Below are 18391 nucleotides of genomic sequence, written 5' to 3'. Positions count from 1 at the left end.
ATAACGTGCACTTGCATCATCTGAAATTTGTTCCAATGGCACCTCGAAGTAATTGCTACCGGTACCATTTCATTTGGACTCCACCCACTTAAGCCACTTTACTCCAAAAGTAAGTTCAGCCAATTGCTGGTGATACATGTACGCCGCATTTCTCAGTACTCCACAGATCACTCCGTTAGGCTTCAGTTACACAATAAAATTGTGGCAATATATCCTCCCCAGCACAGCGCTCGGTTGTAACCAAGACCTTTAGGATATCTTAGGTAACAGAAAGAAAACCCTTCTGGGGACGTATTTCGGATATCTTTGGTAATAACAACATCATCAGAAAAAGATTCTGGAGAAATCCAGTGTACGTGCAGTTTTGGGATCCCTCAGGGCATCATTTTAAGCGTTAACGGCAGGACCACGCTGCAGGCAGAGGAAGCATCAGTGGCTCCGGCTCCCCCCCAACCTCCGGGCCCCGCGGATGCCCACCGGGCTCCCCCAGACGGCACCCGCGAGGGGACACCCCCGGCCGGCCGGCCGGCCGCCCTCTCCGGGAAGGGGGAGGCGAGGGCGGGGAGGGGGGACACGCGCCGCCGCGCCCCGGGCGGGCGGTGGGGCGCGGCGTCCCCTTTAAGAGGCGCGGCGGGGCCGGGGGTGGGGGGTGTCTCTCCCCCGCGGTACCGGGTGGCCCGGCCAGACCCGGCCGCGCCGCGCCGAGCCGAGCGGGATCACCTGACTGCGCCGGGCCACCGACCTGCGGCGGTAACGGCAGCGCCGCGCCGCGCCGTCCCGCCCTCTGCACCGGGGTAGGGGGCGGCGCTGCTGCGGCATAGCGCGGGGATGAGGCTGCGGGAGGATTAAGCCGCCGGCTGGAAATAGCAGCGGCGGCTCCCGGGCGTGGACGCCCAGCGCATCCCCGGCGGCGGGAGGGAGGGGGCAGCCCGCCCCGCACCTGGGGCTACCGGGGCCGGGGGGAGGGAGGGTGGGAGGGAGGGGGGGGGCTGCTGCCGCGCCGCGGGGCGCCTCGCCAGTGGGCAGCGCGGCGGGCCAGGCCGGAGAGCGGTCGCGGCGGGAGGCGGCGGTGCCCTCCCCGGAGCGGCGGCGGCCGGAGGACGGGAGGGAAGGACGCACTGACAGGTCGGGCGCTGGCGCTCGCTTCATCCTCGTCTCCCCACCCCACCCCACCCCCCCCCCCGCTCCGCCGCGCTGCCTGGGGCTGCTGCATGGCGCTGGGCGCCGCCGCATCCAGCGGCGCCCCGTTTCCCCCGTTTCCTGGCGCGGGGGGGTGGGTGGGGGGTCCCCATCGGGGCCGGGGGGTGGCGGTGGCGGGAGGCACCGGGAGGGCATAACATGGCGCAACGGTGCCATAATCTCCCATCGGGGAGGCGGCGGGGCGGGCGCTGCGGCGGGGCCGGGGCGCGGCGGCGGCTCCTCCGCGGGCCGGCTCAGGGGGCGGGCGCTGCCGGGGCAGGTGGGGGGGGAGTGGGGGTCCTTCCCCCCCCTCCACTCCCCCGGGGGGGTCGTACGTTATTTGTGTGCAGCCTCCTTCTGCTACCATCATTATTTCCCCTTCATCCTCTCCTTCATCCTCGCCTAAAATACCCTTTATTTTTGCCCCGGGCGGCTTCTAGTGAAGCGAAGGCTTACACAACGGGGCGGGGGGGCTGCGCCTCGGGAGGGGCCGGGCTGCCTGAAGGAGCATTGTGCGTGTGGCGCGGGTGTGTGTCTGTGTCCGTACGTGTCTCTGCCGTGACCGTGTCGTTCGTGTTGTCCCCCCCCCCCCCCCCGCCCCCTCCCCGGCGATAAACCCGGAATCTCCCCTTCCCCTCCCGTGTTTTCCGCCTCTGCAGAGCAGGCAGCAGCAGGAGCAGGCACGCCAGCCGAAGATGTCGGGTCAGACGCTGACAGATCGCATCGCAGCTGCTCAGTACAGCGTTACGGGATCAGCCGTAGCCAGAGCCGTCTGCAAAGCCACCACGCATGAAGTGATGGGGCCCAAGAAGAAGCACCTGGACTGTGAGCACCCCTTTTTGTTTCCCCCGTGAAGCCCCGGGGCTGAGGAGGCTGCCCACGGGGCTCCTTGGCGTGCCCTGGAGCCGTCTGGCTGTCGCGCTTGCTGTAATCCAGCTTGCAAACCGTAAGGGTTATGAGAAATCTCCGGGAGAGGATGAGTTATTATTGCATTTCTTCTCTTATTGCATAATACTGCTCTTTCGGCCATTTTTTTTTTGTTTGTTTTTTCCTTATGACCTCTTGCCTTTTATCCAGGAAGGCAGTGCAAAGCCTGCCTTGTGGAGTAGGGGCTTGGAAAAAGGGGAGGGAATTGGACACAGGGTAAAATGGACACACGCTCGTCACTGCCTGCTTTGGGCAGGATTAAGCTAGGCAGGGACATAAATGCTACGCCAGGAGCCGGCCAAGCACCGGTAGGAGTGTGACCATCGCCACAGCAGACCTCTGAAGAAGTTTAGATGGTGGTGTGCGTAAATGGCTAGGCGCTTGGATAACGCTACGCTCTAGGTTGGGACAGCCTTTGGAGAGTCTAAGGGCTGTTGCTGAAGTCCCAAATATCTGACAGCAACTTCATGAGCTGTCCAATAGTTTGCATCACGTTTTATTGAAGATGGCTGGTGGCTTTGGCTCATACATTTATGATCTATTCTGGACTGGCTTTATCTAGTTAATGCATGAAACAAGGTTGAAGTCAAAATGTTTCTTAGAAAACAATGAGCTAGTGATGTTTTGTCTTGACAGTTTTATTTCTTTTCAACCCACTCAACTGTCAGTCCCTGCTTGGAGACACCAAGGAGTAGCGTGGTGAAAGAACTTAATTGTATGATGTTAATAGGCCTTGTTTACCAGTAGTAACTCTGTCCAGCATTGAACTCGTAGATCAACAGCAGGTTTTAATCTCTAAAATTAAGTGTTTTTCCCATTCTTTTTTGGACATGGTAAGAAATACTTTCAAGTAAAGATCAGCAGGTTTTATACCGAGCAGTCTCTTGGCTGCTGGCCATTACTAAGTAATACTGGTGCAGGTGCATGTAAGTACAATTCTGATGATGCTGTATTTCTTAAAAAGAGGTAGTATTACTTCTGGAAAATAATTCCAGATTTCTGTTCTAATGACTTTGTAGCTAACCCTTGAAGTGGCAAACAGCATGCCGATCTTCCAGTATATCTACTCTTGTATGTATGTCTAAGAGGTGCTGATGTAAGGAGCATTGTTTGAAGACTCACTTGAGTCTAAACCATTGTTTAAATAGATCAGTGTTCTTGATATCATGTATTCTCACTTGTTTTCTTGTATATTTTAAAAAAATCTATTGATGTTTCCTGTGTTGCTGTTTGGTAGCTGTTTGCACTTCTTAATCTGTAGGTTGTGTCTAGACTGTCCTGCTGTATCTGTTACTAGAAGCTTTAGCTTAAAAAAAAAAGCATAGCTCATGTATTTAAAAGCCTGCTGTGTCTCTGTGTGTGTATTTATATATATATATACACACACATATATGTATATATATACATAAAAATAAAAGTACTATCTGGAATAGGCAGGATGAAAGTGAGGTAGAAATAATTTACCAGTGCTATATTAAGGTCTGGAAAGGGACTGTGTTTGGGTATTGGTGCTAATATTACTTCAGAAAACGAGCCTAGGGGAAACAGAAGCCGGTAGCATTCTGTGCGGTTTCATACCCACCTGCATTTAAGACACACAAGAGGAAGACAAATGACCATTTCCTGGGAAGATATATCCCTGTTCATTTTTCCTTCTATTTTCCAAGCTGTATATAACAGTTGAGAGTTTAACTATCTGGTATCACCGAAGACAGAATCTTGTCAGTGGGAGATATGCACATTCAAAATTGTGGGCTATAAATGAAGATCAAGTTTATGTTTTAAAAGAAAATATTCTCAGGCTCTTAAACGCAAGGCATCTCCTCATAACTATGAATTGATAGGCAATTCCTTGAACTCTTGACGTGTATCTTGTGAACAAGTGTTAAAATGGCTTTATGTATTGTAATGAGAGGGGAAATTACAAGTTGATCCTCTGAAAGAGCGATGCCCCTATGCATGCAGGAGGTACTGCTAGGTGGAGGTAGATCTGAGCCACGTGGCTGACTGCATTTCAAGTTGGGTAAGTAACATTTGAAGATGTGGAGAAGGGAATGAAAGATAAAACTTGCAGTGCCTTAAGATAAGTTTTGAGTCAAGCTGGGAAGGATTTAGACAATTAAAAGTTCAGGTACTGGAGAGCGATGGTTGGAGTGATGTTTTATGAAGAGCTGTAATTTTAGTATTGGTGTGGGGGTTCTGTGTCCTTAGGGACCTTCATAATTTTATGTAGTGTCTTAGTGCCAGGTGTCATGTCACACAACCTGTCTTCCACTGCCCTGCTTAGCAACTGGGCTTTGTAAATCAAATGGAGAGGTCAGCTATTTAACATGAGTTAAGTAGTCCTGTGAGGATGGGACACAGTGATGCCTGTCCTTATATGTTTTCTGCAGGAGATATTAGTTTCAGAAATATATAGAAAGATGATAGGTGACAAGGTGTGGGGTGAGGTTTTTTTGTTTGGTTTAGGTTTCTTTAGTGAGTACTACTTAGAGGGAATTTGCTCTGAGGAATAAAAAGCATGATTTGGGTATGAGTGCATGTGTGTGAGGAAGGGAGGAGAGAACAGAAGTCTTCTGTGAACAAAAGCTGAGCTGCTGTTTACTTTAGTGTGGTTTTCTGTACTTGCTTTCAAATACAGGCTTTAATATGGATGCTGATTAGTGGCTGTCCTTTGGCATGGGCTCTGGGTGCTACACAGGTTTGTCATGTAAAGTACGGAAGTATGATTAGGTTCCTATCATACACTCATTAGTGAAATTTACCATTTTCTTGAATTCCAGGTCTAATACTAGTGAATTTCCATCAACTGCTGAAGTAGTGCCAGATGGCATTAAATGCATTTCCCAAGTACCTGTGGGGAGAAAAGAAATGTAAATCTAGGATGCTCCAATGGTTTGGGACAAGCTGTTGCAGTTGGCATGTTACAGCTCTGACCCTTTTGAACTTACCAAACTGTTGTCAAAGTTGTCTTAAAGTCGCCACAATGATATGGATTCATCTCCCTCAGCTAGCCATGTGTTAAATAAATTACAATTAGCTAGAGCAAATGCGGAAGCATTCCCATGAAGAAGTGGGGATTAGCAACTTGATTTTGCTGCAGTGAGAAGGGCCATTGCAGCATGGGTGAATGAGATATTTGGGCTACATTAAGGATGTACAAGCTGTGGTAATTGAACTGGGAGGGCAAGCCTAGTGCACAGCATAGAAGTTTCATTCTCAGAATTGTTCTGAAAGATGTGTTAAGGCTTCACTGGAGATTTAATTGTGTGGGGCAAGTAAAAGGCAGCTTCCAGCCTCAAATGAGGGTGACTGATGCTGTCAATGGGGAGAAGCTTTTGGAGAAGGGAAATAACTTGACTTTCAAATGTTAAAATACATGATAGATGAGGGAAAAATAGGTAGATCTGAACTTAGCTCCTTTTATAAAGGATCTCGCTCAGAAACAGACCATTGAGCTTTCATTTAGGGAAGTGAATTGGAAACCAGTGGGTTGTTGTGTCTGCAGTTGGTTGTAACATGTTCCTGTTTCTGAAAATGATGAAAATGGCTGGGATTTTCCTTGACTTATTTTCTTGAGTGAATTGTTTTGCAGAAGGAGGAAGTTCTGGAGAGTGTAGTCTAAAAAGACCACGTGGTGCCTCCTTACTTCTACAAAATAATTCTCATGAGGTAGAAGGCCCTTCTGGAGGCCTGATCAGGAGCTGGGAGGTTTTCATGAAATCTGGAAATAAAACAGATGAAGATCAGGACTTGATTTTCTGTGGCTGTGGAGATGACTTGTGTATCTGTAGTAACAACTTTCCATCCCAAGTCTAATTTTGTGTATTTGTACGTGGCTGACAAACAAAGGCTCTATAAGGAAATTTATAGTTTAATTCATGCTGGTAACCGAACTGCAGGCTGGTGTCAGTATTTTGCTTATACAGACACTTTGTTCCTGCAGTGTTTTGCCTTTCTCCTGCAAACTGTGGGGATGACCTAACATGTTTGAATCACTGTGGTCTCTAGTGTTGAAACAGAAGTGGCTGTTGACCAAAAACAATGGGTTAAACTTTTTTTCCTAGGCTCAGTAAAGATAAAGTTGCTAGATCCCACAGGTTAGTCTAAGAAACCTCTATCTCATTCCTGAGGAGTATATCTGTCTCTGTGTTTTTGGAGAGGTGGGGGTCAGTGGTGCTATCTTGAGTCACTAGACCTCAGTGACTGCTAAGGCTAACTTGGATGTATGTTTCAGAAGTTGTTTGCTGTTGAAGTGATTTGGGGAGTGTTCCAAGACTGTTGGCACTTGGGGCGCTTTCCTAGCGGGAGTAGTGCAGACATACGAGTGCTGCATTGCTCTGCAGTCCAGGTGACACTTTGTCTTTATGGCCGTGGAAGTACCTTCAAGAAGATTGCCAAGAACAGAGTCCCTGTACAAATGGGGCTTAATCCTTTGCACTTTACAAATGAAACTACTTTTGTATGTCTCACTATATCTTATAATTTGTCACAGTTTCCATGCACGAGAGAACTGACTTTGTTTAAAAGTTAGCATTGAAGATCAGCTGTAATACAGTGTCTTGGTTTTGGTTGTCACAGCTGGGGTGTATTCTAAATTATGAACTCCTTGTCACCCCAATGTATCTCTTTCACACCTGAAAAAAAGAATCCAAGCAAGCAACTCTTTTATTTCATTCATTAATGGATATTGGATTAGCACACCCATTTTTTTGGTGTGTGTATAAGGACTTGTCATCAGTCGCTATGTTCAATAGTGCTCTGTTTCTGTGGGCTTCTCCCATGTCCTTTCCCAAAACAGTATTGAAGACTCACTTCATTTGGAGGTATGTAGATCTCTGAACAGGAGTAGAAATGTCTGTCATGGGTAAAGGGAGCTAATAAGAAGGCTTTTTAGATTAGTTGGTGTTGAGTATTTCAATGACATTAACCTTCAATTCCCCCTCTGGCCTCATACTGGTTTTAAGGCATTTGTAGTAACAAGAAAAGGCTGCCCCTTTAATTAAGCTAAGACTTGGCTAACAATTTTTCAAAGTATGTTTGAAGCTGGATAGAAGTTTGAATTCATGTTAAGATACAAAGGTTGAAATATGGGTAGGATCACTTGATCTTGTGCATCTGTTCTGTGTTTTAAGTCTTCTTATGGTGCAATAAGGAAAGGAAAGGGAGGATGAGGAAACAGAAGAGTGGGTGGACAGTGTAATATTAAACTTTCTTTCATCCGAACAGTGTAACTTGATAAAGCTAGATTGACTAGTCCTCCCTCCCCTTGGCTTTTCCTCAGCTGAAGGCATGTATTCCTAGACTGTTTTCAATAGTCATCAAGATCCTTATGTTAAGCATGCTTTGTCAAGTTCATGGTTGACAAATTCTGGGACAAGTCAAGTCTTTCTGCTGTACTAACTTCCATTAGTAGACCTTGATAATGGAGTAGCTGTGTCTTTCTTTGAACCTCCTTGCTTATGAGATGGTCATTATGACTGTGACCCATCCATAGTTTTAATCACTTCTATTTAGTAGTTGAATATGTTTCATAATAGTCTTATAGTGTCACTCCCTTAGATCCTGGGTAACAGCAATTGAACATCTTTTAAACACCAACAAAAAAAATCTGCAGTTTGATTTCCTGTGGTTTGATTTGGTTTGTGCCTCTGATTTCCCAGCCTGGCTCTTAAACTTTCTATCTTCTGTGTGTGCCTTACTTGAGCCTGTTCCACTAGTGGGGAATTCTATCAAGTGTCCAAGAAAGTGCTCTGTTGCTGTGGTCAGTCCATGCTTCTCTGTCTCTGCCCTGTGAAGGATCCTCTGGAGTGCTTAAAAGTAGATGACAGTCAGGATAACTGTGAAGGGCATAGCGCATTTGGATGCTATTTGTCTTCCCTGCTTCTTGCTGGATGGAGAAAGTGGTAGCCAAAGAGGTAGCTGCTCTCTTGGTCTCTACTTCTGAAGAAGTGGTAATACAGCAGAGGCTCACCTGCTTCTATTATTTTTCTGCCTATGTTCAAGATCCTCGAGACTACTTCACTCTTCCTACCCTACTTACCTTTCCCCCCCGGTACTGGGTGTGCATGGCAAGGTGTTGGCTGCAAGGGTGGCCTCTGTGAGAAGAGACCAGGGCATGCTCTGTGCCAGACACAGCCAGCTCCTCAATGGACCCACCGCAGGACACAGCTGAGCCCATCCGCCAAGCTTGTGGCACCTCCAGGCAAACATACTTAAGAAAAGGCAGAAAACGTTGGACAGGCAGAGGAGGAGGGGAAAAAGTGTGAAATAGCAGAGGGAACACCAAGGTCAGAGGTGGAGCAGAAGGTACTCCCTGGTGCTGGAGCAGATATCCCCCGCAGCCTGTGGAAGAGACCCCTATTTTCAGAGGTCACAGCTGCAGCATCACCCCCTGCTACGAAAACCTTGCCACGTGCACCCAATACATCCCCAAAGAAAAGAAGGGGAGAGACCTTCCTCAGTCAGCGGTGGACATAGGGTACTGCTGAAGGAGCTGGTTCTAGTGTTTCTGGGGGTGGGGAAAAATTGGGGGTGGGGTTATGGCATTGTATCGCTTCCCTTAGTCTTACTATAGCCTAAAGATGAGTCAGTGGTACCAAACAAAATCATTAAGTTAACATGCCCTGTTCCTTTTTTGGAGCTTCTTTTCAAGGCACAGATCAGGATGTGGGTAAGGGTGGAAAAGCACTAGTTCATCTTAGGACAAGTACAGTAGTCTCACTGATGAGTGTCTGATGAAACTTGACTCTCCAGACTTCAACACATGGCATACAGATTAAGAACAATAATCTGCCTGGCTTGGAGAGAGGGGTTTCTAATACCATGAGAACTAAAAAGCAAGGAATAAAGCAAGCCAGGAAATCGAGGTCTGAATCTCAGCGTGGGACACCTAGTGTGCTGAAAGAATGGGTCATCTAGCACCGGGCTGAACTCTGAAATCAAACTAAATGATACAATGTAAGAAGCTTTCCTAGCAGCTTTGCAGGCAGTGATCTGTAGCACGGGGTTTGCAGCAGTACTTTTGCTCCCCTGAGTCAGCAGTACCAGCAAGATTGCAGTGTGAAGCTTCATTGGTACGTTGATCTTAGAGTATCCCACCCCATCAGACTTGGCATGGTTGCTTGATTTTTCGTACTGGCCAAAATTTGCTTGAATGAGAGCTTGATGGCTTAAATAAAACCTGAATAAACCAGATGTTGGCAATTGCTAGCCGGCAATCAGAATACTTGGCAGAGGCTAGCTTGTCAATTTGCAGAGTATGAAAAAGTCTGCTTTTTCTGTAGTCTTGCAAACCACATGCTAGACCCTTATAAAACTCTTTTTAATACTTTTGATCTTGCTATTTTGATAATGTTTACTTCTGCAGAGCTGCTTGAAAATATTGAAAATCAATACAAAACAAGTTTTGCAAGAGTGGGCTCAAGAGTTATATTCGACAGTCGTAGCTGGTAACCAGTAAGCTGCTTGTGCTCATAAACTCTTTAGGTTGTGAAACATTTGCTGAAGCAGTTGAGAGTTGTAGCCCACTAGAAGGGGGAATATACCAGCAATCTGGACTAGTGCCACAAATGGTATTGGACATCAGCCTTGAAATGTCACCATGAAGTAGGTGGAGTACTAGAACAGTGTTTTCTAGGCTGCTGGCAAGTGGTGCATCCGCTGGGCATCTGAGGCTTGCAGCTTAGTCATAGGCATAGTATAGGAAATGGCAGTGCACTGTATTACCACTGACTTCCGGACAAACCAAGTCTAAATACCCCTCTGTTCCTCCTCCCAGCCCAGGATAATGCAATCTCATGCTTTGTTTTAGATTATATCTGTATCTTAACTTACTTTAATGAAAGGGATTGCATGCTGAAAAGTCCTGGTATGCTAATGTTGTGTATTTATGTAATCTGTACTCTGACCATTTGAGCTGAGGCAGTGTGTCAGTCAGTTGCCTTTCCTAGAGTCTGTTTTTTCTAGCTATTGATAAAACTCAAATGTGTTATGATATTTTTGTAGAGGAGATTTTGCAAGTACATAGGCATGAGCATGCTTGAAGCCCACCAAGAAAGCACACCCTGCCTCTCATATGTACTGAGAACTGCAGGTTGCTGACAGGACGTGTCTACAGCTTGGGTCTGACTCATGGCAATCACCTCTTTTCTTGGTTGTGAGCCAATATGCAAAAGTACCACAGGTAGAAAGCAAGTTGGCAGGAACTCCTGTGTTGTAGTTGGGCCACAGAGCTCTAACAAAACAGTTGAGCTGTGTGCTTTGCCAGGGTGGCTTTACTTTCTCAAAGAAGGAATGAAAAAGAAAGCAATGTTCTTTGCTAGTTGTTTCTAGGTATTTAGGAGACCAGGTTATGGCTGAGATGTGAAACACTGGTAAGGGTAAATTGAAGAGTTTGGTGTTCAATTGCACTAAGATAGTTCTACCATATATTTAAAGGACCAAACCCCATGTCTTTTCTAGAAAGTGTGTTAAGCTTTGCTGTTCTAAAGAGGTGGGACAAGACTGTGGCTTGGCTACTGACAGTATCGTTGATCACTTCAAACTGACTCTTGGCTTGGCATGAGCGCAGATGACACAATGGCAGCGGGTGCTTCCATAGCAGATGGTCAGCGGTTAGCCTGCAGAGCCTGGCAGGTTCCTAGTGCCTCTGGCATAGTTCTGTTTTATCTCTTAAGTCTCTCTGATAGTTTACAGAATGTTCTAAAATGGTCCTCCATGGAAGTGAGAGGAAGACATGACTGCTCAAAGCATGTATAAAACATGCTGACTTGTTACCCACATTCTTAATAGATATGCAAGTTGACAAGTTTAGAGGAAGGTCCCCAAAATAAGGCAGTGGTTGGTTATCTTGCCACAGTGCAGGACTGCACTAGCTAGAGCATACATCTTTACACATAATTGAAGAGCCCACACAGACATGCTTAAGTGGGAGTTCAAACTGTTTTTAAAAGGCCTCTTCCTTTCACTTCTTGTTTCAGAGAGTGCAGGACTTGTATGAAAGGGGGAAGCCAGCTGGCCTGTTTCCTGGCTCGGAAGGCTGCTGTTTCTTATTACGTAGAGGTTGAATATAGATGAAAGCTTTAACGTACCATTCTATCAGTTCTTTAGCAACCCTGGAGTTTTAAAACCTAACCTTTTCAAATGGAGACTTGGGTTTGGATCTTGCTGCCTGACTCTGGCATCCAAAGTACAGTTATTGTGCCTGTAGCTCTTAATCTAAGTTTTATAGCTTCATCTAAACCTATTTATAGGGGAATGTACATTCTGCTATGGGGCAGCAAGCCAGAGGAAGTTAGCATATCTAGTGCGACAGTGTTTTGAAAATATGTACATTTTATCATGAGTGGTTTGTTACTGGCATCTGAAACAACGCTATTTTCGTGTGTTAGCCTTGCCTGTGACTTTCTGATCCCATCTTTCATTCTAAGCCATGTAGAGTCTTTCTAGTTTTGCTAAGCTAGAAAGTATACTTAAAATTGCTCTGTTACTTGTGTATGGCAAGAGTATTAACAGGCAAAGTTTGCTATGTTTGGAATAGGTGAGTTTAAAGAACTTCCCCTTGTTTATCAGGAAGCTGGAAGTTGCTTAGGCAGTATTATGAGAAATTACCTTTCAAAACTCACCTCCATATCGTGCTTTGGAGTTTAATTGACACTTCTGGGTATTCCAGTCTAGAGATCTGACTCTGCACAAAGCCTTGCTGCCTAGATGCGAGCCTGCATGACAGATTCCAACTTCCCCACTTGTCAATAGCTTGGAGACTTCCACTGCCAGTTGTAAACACATCTTCCAGAGGCATTGGTGACTTTGAACCGTTAGATAGCAACTTAGCACTGTCAGGTTTTTTTAAATGTTAGTATTCCTAACATCTTCCATCTATCAGGTGGATGTTCCATTGAATTTAACAGATTTTTTTTGCAACATCAGTAAATCTGCAGTATATGAAAGGCTGCAAGCTTGTGTTGAAGAGTAGAGTCTACTGGTATTTGATGTTAGTTTTTTCAAAATTTCTGAGACTTAAACTCACCTGTCTGTGTGGTAGAAGCAAAGGATTCTTGTTTAATTGGTTTAGTACAGGGGAATGAATATAAAGGAATTGCATGTTTGATTTAATTTTTTTTTTGTAGCAAGGAGAGAGTAAAGCTGTCTAATTGTGAAGGACATCAGTCAGTTTGTAAAAAACTGTTTTAAGGCACAGCATTCACATAAGAGGCACAGCTGTCTGGTTTTAGGAACTCTTATGGTCTTTATGTTGCCTTACAAATACATAGATACAAGACAAAATGAATTGAAATGATTGCACCTGTATTATAAAGTACTTGCTGTTTAGTTGCAACTGCTTCAGTATGCCTCCAGGAGGTTGTACTGTTGCACCGACTGTATGGACAGGTTTGCATTGCACTTGGTTTCTTTTTCGAACAGATATGTCCATGTTTTTGACAGGACTGTCTGCATAGTTGTGGGCATTTCATTCCGAGTTAAGAATTTCAACCCATGCTAAGCTTCTGGTGGCTTGTCAGCTCGACAGAGTGCAGGGGCTCTCCAGCCTTGTTTGGTTATTTTTCAGGCTGACCCTGCTGAATGTTGTGTCGTCACGTGGCATCCACTGACAAAACAGCTGGACTCTCAGAAGATTCCCACTGAGAGAGTAGGAAAAACATGGACCATGATCTGGATATTGAAAGTTAGATGTGTCAGCTGCTGAGCCTGCCTACTCAACTGATCTGTTTCTAGCATACAGGCTGTAGCTAATTAACATGTCACTGAAGTTGCTTGCACGTTGTCTCATCCCCACCCTTTTTTTTTTTTATGTATTCCCAATGTGTAACAGCTAAGTAGTGAAGCTGAAACATCAGACTGCTTCCAATATATTTTCAGTCTCATTCAGATTTGTAGTGGATTACGAATTGTTGTTCTGGGCAGAGTTGATAGGCTAGTGACAGTTTCACTTGTACAAGTTTATTAAAAACAAATGGTTTTCTGAAGAAAATAGATCATTTGGGGGTGGAAAGCACTAACCAGTGCTATTTCTTCTCAGAATAAAAACAGCAGCATGACAACTCAAATAGCTCATGTACCATGCCTCAGTTGATTACCACTTTCTGCCACATGTGGTTGGAGTGTAAGATCAGCCCAACATGTAGAGGCTGATTAGAAAATGCTCTGGTGCAGAGATTACAGTAAATGACCCCATTTTGCTGTGGCAAAAATGAAATCCTTACTTTTCTAGTGTAGCTGTGCTGTTCTGGATAAAAGTCTTGGTTGATCCCGTTACTGATACTCCAGTAAACAGCCATATGATAAGAGTTATGAATTGATATAACCAACAGGTAATGTTAGGGGCTGTTCACCCTCATGGAAAGATAATCACAGGTCACAGCTGGAATTCTGGTATCCACTTACACTAGTCAATTAACTAGATCTTATTGACTTTTATCCTTCTAAGCAATAATCTTGCAACAATATACCCCCTTTAAACTTGTTCTGTTGTTTGCAGCAAGACCTAGGATGCAATGGGACTGTTGCTTTAATGCTTGCATGGATGGAGAGAACAATTCTACCTCTTAGGGGAAATTGAATAAGCACTTTGAAGGCTTGGCAGAAGATTGGCTGGTGGCCACAGTTTCATATTTCTTCTCTAAATTAATGCGTAGTTTGGTTAAGGCTTCCAGGCTTGAGCTACTGAAGGAAATGGCTCATAGAATGAGGTCTGAGATTTGCCATGTAGCATAGAAGCTCCTTTTTATGCAAAGTTAGTGATCAGATGCTTAACACAAATGCTACTTGTAGTGTTAGTAGGGTTTTTCCCATGTCCCTTCTTGTCCTAGAGTTTGGGATCTAGGATGCCATATTACAGTAGGATGGGGAATGGCATTTCTCCAAGACAACTGCTTTTAGATTTTAACCTCATAACCATCAGTTATTGCTTCTCTTTCCCCTGCTTTGCTGAACATATATTCTTGCCCAAGACAAATTCTTTGGTATTCAAAGTGAGTAAATTCTGTACAAATGAGGTTCAGGACTGAGCTTCTTAATGCTTTGGACAGGGGAAAGATTCTGTGGTTCATAACTAAGGCTTTTCCTACAGTGGAGCTGCTTGAAAAAGCTGCAGTGGCTGTGGTTGGGAAGAAATCAGGCAGGATTCTTTGGCTATGGGGCCTTTTCCCCTTTGCTTAGTGTTCTGACTTCATGCATGGGAGGCTAAAAAGCCGCTTTCCTTAGTACGGTTGTACTAGGGAGTTTGTGTAGCCCATCTTCTGGGTGACAGCTCTGTTGTTCCAGATATGTAATTCCTGAGTTAAATTGAAGCTTTTATTCTTCTGAATAGTTGAATCATGTGTGTCAGTAAGGTCTCAGATTTTGTCCATAAAATATATTCATCACAAATTAATTAACAGTCTTAAAGACCATACTTAAAACCCCAAAACTTGAGCTTCTGCAGCTGGCCTGAATGTCATCTTTCAATTCTGCTACTCTCAAGGAGAGAACTCCAATGTAGACACTAAAGGTAATGCACATTATTTTCCCCCAGAGGCAGTAGAGCTATAAGTTCTGGGAACTGTTCTTTTAAGTAAAAAGTTTTCATAGTTTTTGCGTAGCAACTCCTTCAAGTTCCATGAATTTCTTTTGACACAGTATAATCACACCTTTTCCCCATTATTAGTACTTATGGAGACAGCTGCCTTAGTCTCAACCTTTCAGATCCAGTAGAAGGCCACTTGACAGTTGGCTTTTATTTTCTCCTTTCCAAGAGAGCTGCACCTGAACCTCTCAGGAGGAAAACCATATGTATAAATCTTTAAGGACCAAAAGGGTTACAAATCCAACACAACTGGTTTAATACTGCTAAAGAGCTGGAGTGGTTTTTGCAGATGACTTAAAGCCAGATGTCTTGCCTTGATATGGTGGGGAAGGAGGGGTACAAACTGTATGAAACTCCATTGGAATAAAATCCAGCAATGTACATGGGCAGTAGATTTTTCAGCTTTGTTTTCAAAACAGGTATTTGGTGATTTAGGAAGTGGTGCGCTGTTGTATTTAAAAAGGAGTAGTGTGATAATAAGATTCTGAGGCTAGTTAAACTCTGAGAAATTGGAGGGATCTCCAAGAGAAGTTTGCTGGTACTCAGTCATCTGCCCTGTCTCTCCGCAGACTCTTCCTGTGATTGATAGGGAAGAAAAAGCTCTCTCTCCTGCAAAACACTTAATACAATGTGTAGTATGAGTATTCCTATGAGTGGGCAGAGAGGAAAAAATTGTATATAAAAGGTTGTCTTGCTGTGGGATGCGGTTGTGTGATTCAAAGACTGACTGCCATGACCTATCAAACTTAAGGATCTGCAGCTAATATTTGTCCTCACAAGAGTCTGAGATATGTGTGGAAAGAAGGAGGTCTGTCAATTAAGTCTGGAGAGAGGGGGTATCCGTCCCCTAGTTATTTGTAGTCACAAGGGCTATAGCTGCATTACTGGGAAAGTCTTTATAGTACCTGTAGAGCATGTACTCTGTGGAAGATTGTGTTTGGCATAGGCATGAAAGTGCATAGGCAATATCTGGAAGATGCTGGACTTTGATAAAGGGTAGGCTTGCTGGAGTCAAGATGAGGTGTAGTAACTCCTGAGGTAGACTTTTGGGGAGGAAGGAGGAGACAGCATGAACTGCTGTTCTGCCTGGGGAGATTATTACAAGGCACATTTGATGCGGTTTATGGAGATGAGGCAAGCTGAGGGTGATGGTAAACTTTAACTCCAGGGATAAATTCCCAACTCTTGCTTGTGGAATTGCTTGATAGTCAAAGCCAACAACATTAAAATCATATAATGTTCTCATGAGCAATTATCATAAAGCAGAAACTGGTAACTTTGTTCTGCTTTCCAGTACTGTTTTGTGGTCAGTATTCTGTACACCTGGAAGTTTAGCTCTTGCATTAGTTAGCACAAAGATATAGTAGCTTCCTGATACAGTTCTGTGTCTTGCAAGGAAGGACTTGTACTGTTACTTGCCTTTTTAACTTTTTTGGTTGGGGCTTGTAAACTCTAACTTTAAGTCACTTTCTGTTCTTGACTAGCCCACATTTGGAACAGTCCTGCATTTCCTTTTCTATAGGTTCAAGGCATTATTTAAATATTTATAAGCAAGAAAAAGATCTTGTGAAGACTATTTTAGCATTCAATGTAATAATGAGGAAGGTCTGTAAGGAGGTTACTGTCAGAGAGATTTGGCAAAGTTTTTAGGAACTGAATGTATGACACAGCTCAGATGCTGAGGCACCTCACATGTTAATTCAGCCTGGAATGACAGCTGCTCTGAAATTGGCACCAATACCCCTCTGAACAGAGAGGTCTTGTGCTCTGCTGCTGGTTTTCTGCATACTGAAATGTAAATTGTGAATAATTAACTTTGAACTGGGGAATCCCAGGTCTATTTATTAAAGAAGATTAAAACCATCCCAAAACAAGAAAAAACCCTGCCCAGATCCAGAATACAATCTGAAAGGGTGAAGGAGTAAGACAGATTCTTTAAAGTGTTGTATAATCTCTCTCACTTAAAAAAAAATGAATCTCAAAACCAGGAAGTAGTTTTTAATGAGACTGAAGAAATCTAAAATTCTGAAGACTTTGAACTTTCTTGCTGTTCTCTTTTTCTGCCTTATGAACTTAAACACCAAAACTTAGTCACTTCTTTTAGTGGTCTGTTTAAAAGATCATGAAGAGCTAAAGTGTCTTGTCTTCCTTCAGTCTTCCTCACTGAACAGTCTTCCTCACTGAATCATGAACGTGTTAATCGTATTCTAGCTTTGCTTCTCTTCCCTAATTGCAGATGTCTTAAGACTGGGTCAAAAAGTTGGCTAGTCAAAGAGTTTGAAGACTGGTGTTTAGACTTAAGTTATGGTGTCAAAGAATTGGCAATGGTTTATTTCTTTTATGTGCATTGGTTTTGCATCTCAAAACTTAACTAGAAAAAGTGTATTGGAGTCCAAATCATAATTTAAGCAAGGATCTTTAGACTGAGTAAGTGTTCAGAATAGCAGCTACCAAAATATGAAGAGAGTAAGTAGGAGAAATCACGTACTGTGATTTTGGCAGTTATAATTTAGTCCCCACAGTAAACAAACGGATTCAAATGAAGGATATATAGGTCTTCATTCTCTAACTACTTCATTTCTGTGAAAGTCATGATGAAGGCACTTGCTGCTACTGCTGTGCAATTCCTGATTTTGTACTCTGATTGGAATTTGTATTCGAGCTCAATTTCTGGGTTTAGGGATTAGCTGTCAGTGCACTTGGCATGGATGCCTGCAGTAGCAGAAACTTCCATCAAGAAGGTACCTTTAATCCTTGTTTGTCCTACTTGTGTAGGACACATACACCCAATGGAATCAGCTTTGTAAGACTGCTTCGTATGGCTTCTGATAGGCTGTTCTTCATCTGGTAACTCTTAATATTATCTATTTTGTATTAACAAGTCCACCTGTGAGTTGCTTGGAAGGCTGAACTTCATTGTCTCTTTTGAAAACTAAGTTTGTGTCCCACCAGTAAATGTCTAAATCTGTATCTTTTGAAAATGTAGTTTCTAGATTTTTTTCTTGTATGCGTTTTCTTTTTCCTTGTAGACATTCTTCCCTACTACACTGACGTCAAATTAATTTTGCAAAGTCTTACTTTAGAATTTAGCTTAGCCACCAAACTCTGCTGTTCAGAGTTCGTTAAAGTTAGCTATGCTTGTGGGTTGCTCCAGATGCTGATGATTGCTGGTTGAACTGAGACTCTATGGTATTGGGGAAAGAAACCCAGGAATCTTGATTTCCCTAACTTTGTGGTGTGACTTAATGGGAAACAGGTCTTCAAGAATTAATCCCCCATCTCCTTCCCCCCCCCCCCCCCCCTCAGATGATGAGTAAAGTCTTTATGTGTGGTTTAATTCTTTTCTGTGCACTGAAAGTAGTAGGCTTAAATTTAATCATACCTCTCTACTTGGTGCACTATAATTACTCCTGTCCTAAAACATTCAGAACTGCCGACTGAGATGCCATACCCTCCAGCAGTTTGGAGAGGAGGCAGAAATGTCTGAGTGACTTTAGAAGCAGTGCTGTGGTAGCGTATAGGAGTAGTGCCTTATAGCCACTGTTGCCAGCATTGCTGTGGGTAGACTCCCGAGTTTTCATTTTAACATCCACCAGTGGAATGCACAATTTATAGCACCCCTCTTCCCTAGTGAGATGTCTGAGACTTAGGACTGAAAGCTTGCAGATTTGATGCATTTTTCCTTATACTAAGGATAAA

The 18391-nt window shown here is 44.1% G+C and overlaps 1 protein-coding gene across 3 annotated transcripts in view; it reads left to right on the top strand.

The window, feature by feature from the left end:
• The first annotated feature begins 996 nt into the window (after positions 1 to 996).
• The window catches only part of SNAP91 (synaptosome associated protein 91), a 73672-nt gene continuing 56277 nt past the window's right edge, over positions 997 to 18391 (top strand). For 2 of the 3 annotated variants that reach the window (XM_074861968.1, XM_074861965.1), the window contains exons 1-2: positions 997 to 1125; positions 1839 to 2004. In XM_074861968.1, coding sequence (XP_074718069.1) covers positions 1875 to 2004 — 130 coding nt within the window. In that variant the 5' untranslated portion in view covers positions 997 to 1125; positions 1839 to 1874. The remainder of the gene's footprint in view (positions 1126 to 1838; positions 2005 to 18391) is intronic. The other variant, XM_074861967.1, reaches the window with a different exon arrangement.

This window comes from Strix uralensis, chromosome 3 (genome assembly GCF_047716275.1).
Source record: "Strix uralensis isolate ZFMK-TIS-50842 chromosome 3, bStrUra1, whole genome shotgun sequence".
NCBI lineage: Eukaryota > Metazoa > Chordata > Aves > Strigiformes > Strigidae > Strix > Strix uralensis.
Note: the sequence above shows the minus strand (reverse complement) of the source record. Positions and strands in the feature narration are given on the sequence as shown.